Below are 13,893 nucleotides of genomic sequence, written 5' to 3' on the forward strand. Positions count from 1 at the left end.
ATTTACATTTTTTACAGAAATAAGAGTCAGTATAACACTATGTGTCCTGGTTACCATCCAACACACAGACATAATACTAGTCAACGAAATCATAGAAGTATCCAGGAACCCATTCTCACCCCAATTGTCCTATCTTAAAGGTCTTATTTAATTCTATTCTCTATTTCTGCAGAGAGTGAAGTGAATATTTGTCCTAGAACATGTGTGTTTTACGGGGACTTAACATTTCAAAGAGCACAAAGTCATGTGTGATAAAAAGGCTTTCTTCACCTCTCTGTTCTTCAGGCTGTAGATAAGTGGATTTAACATTGGAATCATAATAGCATAAAATACCGCGACGTATTTTTCTTGGTTCGTTGAGTAGTGAGAAGATGACCCGAAGTACATAACCATGGCCGTCCAATAGAACATGACCACCACTGTGATGTGTGAGGAGCAAGTGGAAAATGCTTTGGATCTTTCCACCGATTGAATTTTTAGCACAGATGAGATGATGCAAATGTAGGTTATAGTGATGAACAAAAAAGGGAAGAGAAGAGTGAAGAAGCTTACAGAAAATATCATTAGTTGGCTCAGGTAGATATTGTCACATGAGAGTTTTATGATGGCTATGACTTCACACATAAAATGGTTGAGCCTATTTGGATTACAAATCTTCACTGGAATAAGAAGCGAAGGGACCACAGAGATGAAAAAGCTTATTATCCACAGAGTGATGGCCAACTGGCAACACACTTTCCATCTCATCAAAATGGGGTAGTGAAGTGGATGGCAGATGGCAATGTATCGATCATAAGCCATAAGGGCAAGCAATAAACACTCCATATCGCCAAGAAAAGCACTGATGTAGACTTGGATGCCACAACCAAAAAGAGAAATGATCCTCTCTGTCGAGAAGAGGTCTACCAGAAGCTTTGGCAAAGCTGAGCAGGAATAGAAAAGGTCAATGACAGACAAATTGCAAAGGAAAAAGTACATTGGCATGTGTAATTTGGGGCTGATCAGGATGAGCAAAATCATAAAAACGTTTCCGATCACAGTCACCAAGTAGATGGAAAAAAAGACCAAGAACAGAACAATGTTTATCCGAAAGTCATCAGAAAATCCTAAAAGAATTATTTCAGTAGCAAGTGTCTTGTTATTATCTTCCATCCCTTCATGCATGTAGACTGTGGACGTTACACTGGCCGCACATAGAAAGGGGAATTAGCCAATAGCATCTCCAAACCACCAAAATCGGGTTGTATTTGACAGTTAAACTCTAATAAAATTTTTTTGCTTATGATCACCCCATAAAAGACCAGTTTAGATGGGTAAAAACCATTTGTTGGTCCTATTTATTTAGCACCGACATATTCTGTAGCACTTCACATGTATTATAGTCGCTCGCTGGCCTCATTGGGGTTCACAATTAAAGTTCATAATGACATTGAGGAATAGTTACATCTAAACACATTATTTCATTTTTTTCAAGACCAGAAACAAATTGTGAAAATCATATAATGAAGCATATAAAGTCTTACTTAGTGATCCCAAAGACAAAATGGAAACCAGAAAAGTCAAATATCCTACATTGACTCAAGCCAAATTTTCCAAATAAATTCTTACTTTGTTTGCGGAATATCATAAAAAGACCAAGGTTATTGGAGAAGACGATTAGGCTCAGAAGAACAGAAGAATGATGACCAAAACGATGAATGGATTTGGAGACATTTCCAGAAGTTAAGACCTGAAGATCTGAATACAAGGAACTGTCTTTCTGGTGATTCATATGGTCGTCAAGGCCTGAAATGGAATGAATATGTCCAACCAAGTCAAGGATCCTTTAAGCCAAGTGCAGTCAAATTATTCACATTTATCTTGGGAGAAACTTGCGTTTGAACATATCGTGAGAACAAATTAATTGGAGAAGATAAATCTGCCTGTAAGAGGTAAAGATGACCGCACCAAAGGATGAAAAAGAATGGATGGAGATAATTCTAAGAATTCTGGATATGTCAATGAAGATCTAGTTACAAGACAAGAGCAACCAGAAGAAACCCCATTAGTTTTATCACCGACATCAAAAGAAACCCATTCATTACATCAACCACACCAATCAGGTGAAGGATTCATGACTAAATTAAGCAATATCTTCACAAATATACAGAGTTAATCTTATGTTGGGTCATGAGGAGACCAAGGACACTGAAAGACTGAAAGAAGACAGGAAAATGAACAAGATGGATTAAAAAGAGTCATGAACTTATCATTAATGGGATCTGTTATGAATGGGTCACCGAGGAGAAAAAAACAAAACAAGCTAAGTCACAGAAAACCAGAGAGGTTGGTAACTATGCAGATTGCAGATCCCTGATCCTAACCACACAACTAGCAGCAGCCGTCGAGCGTACCTACGTTGGTCCTAGATGCTTCGTCACAGCCGGAGGACTAAATAAGCCTGAAGCAAGTAAAGGGGAAAACTAACAGCCCCAGAGCAGAACCCAAAGGAAAGACAGTACCCACACATGTATTGACGGAGAAACAAGATGAAAGCACAAACACAGGCAGGAAAATAGGCTGAGCAAACGATGGGGCCCAAACTAACTAGAAAGGATAGGAAAGGAAAAACACTGTCTGCAATCTGCAAAAAACCCTACAAAAATAAAGTCCAACACTTCTGATAGCAAAATTAATCCTGAAGTCACTAGACTTCTCCCACTATATCTGCACTCTGAAATATTCTGAGACAGAGCAAAAAGAGGCCAATCTAATAAGGGGCAAAAAGCAAATTGGCAAATACAGAAAAATAAGAGTGGAAATTTAGCGCAGCCCCAGCCGGGGCTGGCTGACCACACAAAAAACTGAATAGACCAACAAAATCAAGTGAGAACATTAGCAGAAAAACTTAGCTTTAGATGACTGGAACAGAGCTGAAAACCAAGACCTGACAAGCCAGAAGGAATCACCAGCACCAGACTAGGGCGTCGGCTGTCTTAAATCCAGTCTGAGATTCCTGAGGTCCAATCGTCATCCTCATTATCAGGTGGCAGATCACTACTGATTAAATCAGCCTCACTACCTCCAGTTACCACCAGAGGGAGCCTGGAAGGAGAACTCACAACTGGTGGACTGGAAAATGAACTCACAACAGTACCCCCCCTTGAGGAGGGGTCACCGAACCCTCATCCACGCCACCAGGCCGATCAGGATGGGCCCGGTGAAAAGCACAAACCAATCTATTGGCATGAATATCAGAGGCAGAGACCCAAGAATTATCCTCCTGGCCATAACCCTTCCATTTGACCAAATACTGGAGTCTCCGTCTAACCAACGAGAATCCAAAATTTTCTCTACCTCATATTCCATATTGCCTTCAACCAACACAGGGTCAGGAGGTGCTGCCATAGGAACCACTGGCTCAACAAACCTCTTCAACAGAGACTTGTGAAATACGTTATGGATCTTGAAGGTAACTGGAAGAGCCAATCGAAAAGAAACAGGATTAAGAATCTCCAAAATCTTATAAGATCCAATAAATCTTGGCTTAAATTTTGGAGATGCAACCTTCATAGGAATATTCTTAGACGACATCCAAACCATATCACCCACTTTAAACCAGGTACCAATGGTCCTATGCCGGTTGGAAAATCGCTGGGCCTTTTCCTGAGAGAGTGACAACTTATCCACCACTTGGTCCCATATCTGCTGCATTCTCTCAACCACAGTGTCCACACCTGGGCAAGACGAAGATTCCAGTTGCCCTGAAGAGAATCGAGGATGAAACCCAAAATTACAAAAAAAGGGTGACATCAAAGTGGCAGAACTAGCTCTATTGTTCAGTGCGAATTCGGCCAAGGGCAAAAATGAGACCCAATCATCCTGATCAGCAGATATAAAACATCTTAAATAAGACTCTAAGGTCTGGTTTGTTCTCTCAGTCTGTCCATTGGTCTGGGGATGAAACGCGGAGGAGAAGGATAACTGAATTCCCAGATTGGAACAAAAGGCTTTCCAGAATCTGGAAACAAACTGGACTCCTCTGTCGGACACAATGTTCTCAGGAATCCCATATAACCGAACCACCTGTTGTAAAAACAAGGGCACCAACTCAGCGGAAGATGGCAATTTTGGGAGTGGTACAAGATGGACCATCTTCGAAAATCTATCACAAATCACCCAGATAACAGTCATTCTCTGAGAGACAGGAAGATCAGAAATAAAATCCATTGAGATATGGGTCCATGGCCTCTTGGGCACCAGCAGGGGCATCAGCAACCCACTAGAACGAGAACAGGGTTTAGACCGAGAACAAGTCCCACAGGACTGTACAAAATTCCTAACGTCACGATATAAGGCAGGCCACCAAAAAGACCGACTCACCAAATCTCTGGTACCAAAAATACCTGGATGACCAGCCAATATGGAGCAATGAATTTCAGGCATCACTCTCTTTCTCCACTGGTCAGGAACATACAATTTTACCATAGGGCAACGCTCAGGTTTATCCTCCTGAAATTCCTCCAGAGCGCATCTCAAATCGGGCAAAATGGCAGAAAGAACTACCCCCTCACCTAGGATGGTAGTAGGCTCGGTTACATTAAGGGAATCGGCAAAGAAACTCCTAGAAAGGGCGTCTGCCTTAACATTCTTAGTGCCCGGAAGAAAAGAGACCACAAAATTAAAACGCGAGAAAAACAAGGCCCATCTAGCCTGCCTAGGATTCAAGCATTTGGCCGACTCCAGATAAATCAAATTTCTGTGATCGGTGAGGACCACAACTTGATGTCTAGCTCCCTCCAACCAATGTCTCCACTCCTCAAATGCCCATTTCATGGCCAACAATTCCCGATTCCCCACGTCATAGTTGCATTTAGATGGGGAGAGCTTTCGAGAAAAGTAGGCACAGGGATTCATCTTAGAAGTTACAGGGTCTTTTTGGGACAAAACAGCTCCTGCACCAATGTCAGAAGCAGCTACTTCCACCTGAAATGGAAGTGAGACATCAGGTTGCCGTAAAACTGGAGCTGAAGTAAATCTCCGCTTAAGCTCCTGAAATGCTGAGACAGCCTCAGGAGACCAATTCAGCACATCAGCGCCCTTCTTGGTGAGATCAGTCAGTGGTTTGACAATACCAAAAAAATTACCAATAAATTTGCGATACAAATTGGCAAAACCCAAAAACTTCTTGAGGGCCTTCAAAAAAGTAGGCTGAACCCAATCAAAAATGGCCTGTACCTTGGCCGGGTCCATTTCAATAGTCGATGGAGACAAGATAAATCCCAAAAATGAAATCCTCTGTACATCAAAGAGGCATTTTGATCCCTTAACAAACAGGGAATTCTCCCTCAAAATCCGGAACACAGTCCGGACGTGTTCCACATGAGAATCCCAATCACTAGAAAAGATCAAAATATCATCCAGATAGATGATCATAAACTTATCCACAAAGTCTCGGAAAATATCATTCATAAAGGACTGGAAGACAGACGGGGCATTAGTGAGCCCAAAAGGCATCACCAGGTACTCAAAATGTCCCTCCGGAGTCTAAAACGCCATCTTCCATTCATCCCCGTGCTTGATGCGAATAAGATTAAATGCCCCCTGAGGTCAAGCTTAGTAAACCAGCAGGCACTCTTAACTCTGGAGAATAAATCAGACATCAGAGGTAACGGGTACTGATATTTAACCGTCATCTTGTTAAGGGAACGATAATCAATACACGGTCTTAATGAACCATCATTCTTGGCCACAAAAAAACCCCCAGCACCTAAAGGTGAAGAGGATAGTCTAATATGACCCTTCTCCAACGACTCTTTAATATAGGATCGCATAGCATCATGCTCGGGTACTGATAAGTTGAAAAGCCGACCCTTGGGAAATTTACACCCAGGCATCAACTTAATTGCACAGTCATAACTCCTATGAGGAGGCAAAGACGCAGACTTACTGTCACAAAATACATCAGAAAAATCAGACAGATAATCAGGAATATCATGAGACTGGGGAGAGGTGGAGAAAACAGGAGCGTCCCTAAGAACACACTGACAACCCCAACTCACCACAGACCCAGACTTCCAATCCAAAACTGGATTATGAGTTTGCAACCAGGGAAAACCCAGAACAATAGTATCATGTAAATTATGCAGCACCAAACATTTACAGTTTTCTTGGTGGTCTGGGGCAACTCGCATTATCACCTGGGTCCAAAACTGGGGTTTATTCTCCGCCAAAGGAGTAGCATCAATACCCCTCAAAGGAATAGGCGTCTGCAGAGGCGTCATGGAAAAACCACAACATTTAGCAAAGTCCAAATTCATCAGATTCAACGCTGCTCCTGAATCCACGAAAGCCTTAGTAGAAAACGTGGATAAGGAGAAGATCAGAGTAATTGCCAAAAGGAACTTAGGTTGTACACTGCCCACAGTAAATGTGTGTGCAAAACGTTTCTCTCGTTTAGGGCAGACAGAAATAGTATGAGAGGCGTCTCCACAGAAAAAACACAGCTTATTACGTCTTCTAAACTCCTGATGTTGCCCCCTAGACAAAACCCCATCACATTGCATAGGTTCAGACGTTTGTTCAAAAGGTGGCAGCGCCTCCCGTGTAGTCTTACATTCATGTAAACGCCGATCAACTTGAATGGCTAATAACATAGAATCATCCAGACCAGAGGGAACAGGAAATCCCACCATAACATCTTATACGGTCTCTGATAAACCCTTCCAAAAGAGAGCTGCCAATGCACTATCATTCCATGTAGTAAGGACCGCCCACTTTCGGAATTTTTGACAGTACAACTCTGCAGGATCCTGACCCTGGTTTAATGCCAACAGGGTTCTCTCAGCTTGATCAATAGCATTAGGTTCATCATACAACAACCCCAAGGCCTGAAAAAATGCATCCACATTAGTCAGAACAGGATTTTCAGGTGTCAGAGAAAAAGCCCAATCCTGGGGATCGCCGCGCAGCAGGGAGATGACAATTTTAACCTGCTGCATAGAGCTCCCCAATGAGTTAGGCTTCAAGGCAAGAAATAATTTACAATTATTCTTAAAATTCAGAAATTTAGACCGATCCCCAGAAAACACATCAGGAGTAGGAATCTTAAGGGCCTGTCACACTAAGAGATATCGCTAGCAATATCGCTATAACTTGTGACGTTATAGCGATATTGCTAGCGATATCACTATGTGTGATACTTACCTACAACCCGCTCCCCCGCTGCTTATCGCTGATCGCGCGAGAACAGGCTGGACTGTTTCTCGTCGTCAGCTTCCTGCTGGGCTTCCTGCTGTGAAGACGAGCGACACGTGGAGCCGGGCGGGAGGACGCAGGATCGCCTGGTGTGACAGGTAAGTAGCGACCCCCGTCCCCAGCGATGTTGCTAGTGAGATCTGCCTGTGTGACAGCTTACTAGTGACCACTTAGTGATGCACCAGCGATCCTGACCGCGTCATATCACTGGTCGGGATCGCTGGTGCATCGCTAAGTGTGACAGTACCTTTAGGTTCAGCAGCATGTGACTGAATGAGGTAGGTGGAAATTCCCTGTACTTCAGCACCAAGTTGCTCCACACGATCAGACAATTGCTTAATCTCCATTAGGAAAAAAAAAATCCTCCTACGACCCCAGAAAAAAAAGAAAGAAAAAATAAATTAAAAACAAAAAATCTGACACTTTTTTTTTCTTTCTTTAGCAACTTTTTCTTGCTTTTGAGTACCCTAGAATCTGCGGTATGGCTGGTGATTCTGTTATGAATGGGTCACCGAGGAGAAAAAACAAAACAAGCTAAGTCACAGAAAACCAGAGAGGTTGATAACTATGCAGATTGCAGATCCCTGATCCTAACCACACAACTAGCAGCAGCCGTGGAGCGTGCCTACGATGGTCCTAGACGCTTCATCACAGCCAGAGGACTAAATAAGCCTAAAGCAAGAAAAGGGGAAAACTAACTGCCCCAGAGCAGACCCCAAAGGAAAGACAGCCCCCTCACATGTATTGATGGTGAGACAAGATGAAAGCACAAACACAGGCAGGAAAATAGGCTGAGCAAATGATGGGGCCCAGACTAACTAGAAAGGACAGGAAAGGAAAGACACTGCAATCTGCAAAAAACCCTACAAAAATAAAGTCCAACACTTCTGATAGCAAAATTAACCCTGACGTCACTAGACTTCTCCCACTATATCATCACTCTGAAATATTCTGAGACAGAGCAAAAAGAGGCCAATCTAATAAGGGACATAAAGCAAATTGACAAATACAGAAAAATAAGAGTGGAAATTTAGCGCAGCCCCAGCCGGGGCTGGCTGACCACATAAAAAACTGAATAGACCAACAAAATCAAGTGAGAACATTAGCAGAAAAACTTAGCTTTAGATGACTGGAACAGAGCTGAAAACCAAGACCTGACAAGCCAGAAGGAATCACCAGCACCAGACTAGGGCGTCGGCTGTTTTAAATCCAGTCTGAGATTCCTGAGGTCCAATCGCCATCCTCAGTATCAGGTGGCAGTTCACTACTGATTAAATCAGCTTCACTATCTCCAGTTACCATCAGAGGGAGCCTGGAAGGAGAACTCACAACTGGTGGACCGGAAAATGAACTCACTACAGGGATCCTTTCACATTGTACAATAAAGTCTGATCTGTGGACAGCATCGTATAGAGAAGGAGACGCTGAGAAGAATGATATATCTTTTTCTTGGCAATTATTCAGTATATCTTGTGGTTTATTCATTGAAATACTTGGGAGTTTAAATGAAAAGAAGTCCAGTGGGCAATCCTATCAGTGAAGCACAGCTATCCCTGCATGGGTAGACTGCCTATCATTTAACAGGACCACCCAGTGGACTCGTATGCATTTAAACACCTGAGATTTTAATTAATAAAATGTAAGTTTTACAGAAAATTTTCCCACTAAATTGTGTATGAATCTGACCAGTTCCTCCTGCTCCATCACACCTTGCCTGCAGATTACATGACATTTTCAACATGATAAGTTCAATTTTAGAGCACTAAAGCTGTGGACCCAAAATTGAAAGCTAGGTAGAAACTCAAGCAAATAATCATACGGACACCAAGCGCTGAAATCAAGTGGTACATGCTTAGGCTAGGGTCACACGACTGTAGATTCTCTCATCGGAGAGAATCAGGATGATTAGGCAAATGACATTTTGACCACGATCTCATCACAGTTTGGTTACAGTGTTATGCAACTTTCTTAGATGAGTAGAAGATGGAAAACAAAACTTCTCCATCTTCTCCATTGTCTCAATGCACGAAAATCAGACTGCAGTCATGTAAATCGAGTGCAGTCCGATGCTTCCGTGAATTGCATGGCCAAGTGCAATCCGAATATTGGATCTAACTGGGGCATGAAGTGATTTTTTTCCTTTGACTGAACCATACATGTGCCGGGCAAAATTGGGACTTGGCTCGAGCTCGAACTGATGTTTTGTCAGATCACATGCAAACGGAGAATATCGAGGTGCGAGCCCTTAATAATAGCAAAACACAAGTGACCTATTGGTCTATTAGATTTAGTTGATCCAATATGTACGATATGAAGGGTCAATGTAAAGAAGGAGGCAATGTCCTAACCTCCATTACTCACATACGGATTTTACATCTACTGAATAATGTATCTTGATCTAGAAGATCTTCAGGCTCCCGATTTCCTCAACTGTTTGAAATAGCTACATGGCCGAGCAGCAAAAATCCCCGACTATACACGTCAATGAGTTAAGAACTGTGAAACTGAAATCTCATAAAACACATCAAAGTTACTCGTGAGGCATCTGGCCACGGACAGCCAGCGTCTTCACATTCGGGATCCTTTATATAATGTTGAGCATGAGCCACCCCGGAATTGTACATGGTTTCTGAAAAACACCAGAGCTTTAATCAATTTTAAACAAGCTCCGATGGAACGAAAATCACACAGGAGAATTTCTGATGAGTATTTAAGAAAGAATTATCTAAGTAAAAAATAAAGATGAAAAGATGCAATTCATCCACTCTATGACCATGCAAGTTTCCATATTTGTGCTTTAGTTTTTGCTCCTCTTTTTCTAAGAACCATAACTTTTTTTTTTCAATTGATAGAACAATGTGAGGGCTCGTTTTTTTGTGGGACGTCTTACAGTTTTGATTGACACTTTTTATTTTGCAATATGTGCTGAAAAACAAGGGAAATATTACAAATGTGGTAAAATTGTTAAAAAAATTAATTATTTTATTTTCTCTTTAACTATTTTTTTTTTTATTGCATTCATGGTGCTGTAAAAATGGCCTGGCAGTACAGTATGATTCTCCAGGATGATTAGAGGCAAACGTAAAAGATTTATTTATATTTTAATTTTTTTAAAAATTGTAAACCGAAAAAATATTTTTTATGTCATTTTCTTTTTTTTGCATCTTTTTAATTTTTTTTCATAAGGCGATGATCCATCTTCTGATCCACCACCGCTCACGATGGAATCTTCAGACTTCTTGCATTCTGCCATATTTCCCGGCGACATGTAATCCGGGAGTGTTCTGTGCAGGCATCATGACATGATGATGCCGTTGACCTCCTGCTGCCTACACAAAACCCTCCTGGGCGAAATGACAGCTGGCAGTCCGGCACAATGCAAGAAGATCGAAGGTTACAGTGCAAGCAGTGGCAGATCCGAAGATGTGGCGAGCACCGTACGGGTGGCAGTGAATAGCGGAGAGGCAAATGAAGTGAGCAAAAAGTGAGTTTAACAAGAGTTTTTAATTTTTTACTTATGGCGTTATGCTCTTTGATCTCGAGAGACCACAGAGCGTAAGGTTCATTTAATTCATGGAAAATAACTCAACCAATCGAATCTCCCTGGAAAAACCTTTTTGACAGGCAAATTCAAATTTGGCTGATCCACTCATATGTAGTCACAATAGATGTCGTGATCAGCTATATTTCTAGTTGAGGAAGGTACTTCTACTGAAACGCGCATCGGGGTAGGTGGGTATTGTCCTGGAACATTGTCCACCATATTCAAGGTGCTGTTCATATTCATATATGTATTTTTGCCATTGAGCTGACCTTATTATATGATATTGGGAATTCTTTCTGTGTGGACACTGCATTGATTTTGATGTGATATGGTTTATATCCAGTGACATACCTTACCTTGGGCATTTTGGATGCTGGTATCATCATGTTACATCTTTTAGCCCTTTGTCTGTGTAATTAATTTTAAATTATGTGTTTAATAAAGATGATAATTTTTATAGACTATATGACTGCATGTTTTCCGTTTTCATATATATTTCTAGTTGCAATACATGTCATAGCAGCGCAATGTAAATCATGACGATGCAGGGACTGGTCAGTCCTAAGGATACTAGAAAAAGGAGGAGGACACTACATCACACACAAGAAGCCACTCAAGACTGAAGAAGATCACCAGACTAGAGACAGGTTGTGCAGTGGGGCAGGTGAGGGCCCGATGAGTATAACTTTTTATTTTGTTTCACCTATGTTTATTATACTCTCAGATTTGGAGAAATGTGAATCAAACTTTCATGACAAATTCATATGAATCTACCTAACTCACATTTCTGAAGATTTGGCCATACTCACTGCAACAGTCAAAATAGATCATGTCACTTAAAGAATAATGTGATCTCAACAATGAAATTATTGCATGGTCAGTTACGGACACAAAATTTCCCCCCAAAACCCAAAAGAAACTCCTTTGCTCTTAAAAAATGCTTCTTAACTAGAGGCGGATGTTCAGGTCCGCCGGGTGCGGCCGGACAGTTACAAAAAAATGAATGCTCAGGTTCGTGTATCAGAACAGCACCACTTGAATGGGGGCCCGGACATCCAAAGTTTACCACGATGTCATGTGCCTGACAGCGTGGCAAATACCACTTCTGATCGGTGGTGAAATATTTACCGCCGGTCAGAGAGTCTCGGTTCCCACGCTGTCAAATGAGGTATAAAGTTTACCTCCGGTCACTGAGAAATAGACACCTTTTACAGTTATGCAAAAGTAATAAAACTTGAAAATCATGACCCAAAGAGTAGCGATAACCCGTCATGCACACCCTATAGTCATAGTAAATGTCGTATGAACAAATCTCAAATAATAATCTTTGTAATTGATGTTTTCTTTTCTCACCTGCACCCCAAATAATAAATATAAAAAATTTCAAGTCAAAATATGTTCTCTAAGATGGCACCAATTAAAAATCTAACTGTTACTATAAAAACAAAACCCATTAATAAACTTATGACTCTGAAAACAAAGCAATGGAAAAAAAACTAAAAATACTTTATCATCACGTCCCAACTAAAACCAGAAATGTGATATTTGTTATGTGACAAGCAATGAGTTGTATGGAGAATAACTTCGTTCGTTAGACTTTGCTTTTCTTTTCTCTGCTCACCTGTTCCACTTTAGTGAATAGTGGCTCATGATAAAATTACAATGCAGGCAGCACACTTTCTGTTGCACACAAGCCTAGGATTCAGGATTTTGTTTTAGTATCAAAAATAGCACTGAGGGGTTTAATACTGCCCCTCCTTGTTTGTAGTAGTTGAAAGATAATAAAATGCTTTTGTTACGATGCTGTTACTGCAGTATTCATAGACTAAAAAAAGACAACAATAAAAAGCAATCAAAGCAAACAAAGCGGTAGCAATGAAACTTGCATCACACCAGAAAAAAAACAAGCACTCACACAGCTTTATCGACAGAAAAACTATTTTTTTTTTTACAAATTTCTTTTTAATTCACCACTTAAATAAAAAAAATCTATGCAAGTTTGGTATCTTCATAATTATAAGGAAAAGGAAGAATGACTGCCATGTCCTATGCGCCAAAGAAAGGAAGTCTGTGTCCCTTGAATAAAGCTCACACCCTCAGCATATCATCCATACCAATTGGTGAATATACTGTATGAGAGCCAGTAGAGCTTATTCACATTGTTCAGCGTTTTTTTCACTATTTTCACAACAGTGTAACGCTATCAGTTATAGACTTCATAATCATGGATATCAAGAAAGGATGCTAAATAACACAGAGACATTTGTGCAAAGTAAAAGTCAAAAGGAATTATTGAATAAAAAACAGAACAAAAACAGTAAAAACGTTCATCTTTTCTACTGCTAACAATACAGTTTTCAATGAAATTTGAGCCACCATTAGAAAATAATTGCCTCTTCTACCCCTTCACCCCGGGGCGATTTTCCTTTCTTTCGGTTCAATTTTTTCCTCCCCATCTTACAAGAGCCATAGCTTTTTATTTTTCCATCAATAAATGAGGGCTTGGTCTTTTTTAGGAAAAAAGTTGTACTTTTGAAATATTTTGAAGGTCAAAAAAACATAATTCCAGCGTTTTAAAATTTTTTCTGTTATGCCGTTTGCTGATTGGTTTCACTTATTTTTTTATTTTGATAGACTGGATATTTATGAACGCAGTGATACCAAATACATGTATTTTTTGGTTGTTTTACTTTCAATGGGGGCAAAAGGGGGGTGATTTGAATTTTTAATTGTTTTCTTTTTCATATTTTTAAAAACTTTTTTTTTTTTGCCTTTCACTGTATTTAATAATCCCCTTAGGGGACTTGAAGTTGCGATCATCCAATCACTTGTGCAAAAAATAGCAGGGCCTCAGCATTCACAGAAGGATCGTAATGACAGGCATGAGGTCATCAGCAGACCCCCACATGTCCTGATAACCCATTGTTGTCCCACGATCACGTCACGAGAGAGCAGATGGGATTGTGGAATGAACGATGCATGTTTTGAACTTATTTCCCATGTGACTTGGTTGGTCTACCAGCCCCAGTTACAGGAGAAGTACGGCCTCCTATCATTCATGTCTTGCTTCTACATAAGAACTTTTAAGAGCTATATTTCTTAATATTTAATTT

The 13,893-nt window shown here is 40.7% G+C and overlaps 1 protein-coding gene across 1 annotated transcript; it reads right to left on the minus strand.

The window, feature by feature from the left end:
- Positions 1-219: 219 nt before the first annotated feature.
- Positions 220-1,164, minus strand: LOC141074321 (olfactory receptor 2A7-like). Its single transcript, XM_073561949.1, has one exon. It carries the CDS (start codon positions 1,162-1,164, stop codon positions 220-222), a length of 945 nt encoding a protein of 314 aa, XP_073418050.1.
- Positions 1,165-13,893: the final 12,729 nt, after the last annotated feature.

Source organism: Dendrobates tinctorius, unplaced genomic scaffold (assembly GCF_039654945.1).
Source record: "Dendrobates tinctorius isolate UK_male_01 unplaced genomic scaffold, ASM3965494v1 ptg000332l, whole genome shotgun sequence".
In the NCBI taxonomy this organism is placed as follows: Eukaryota; Metazoa; Chordata; class Amphibia; order Anura; family Dendrobatidae; genus Dendrobates; species Dendrobates tinctorius.

Excerpts from the sequence above, each read along its gene's own strand:
- LOC141074321 (XM_073561949.1), bottom strand. The coding sequence starts at position 1,164 with ATGCATGAAGGGATGGAAGATAATAACAAGACACTTGCTACTGAAATA.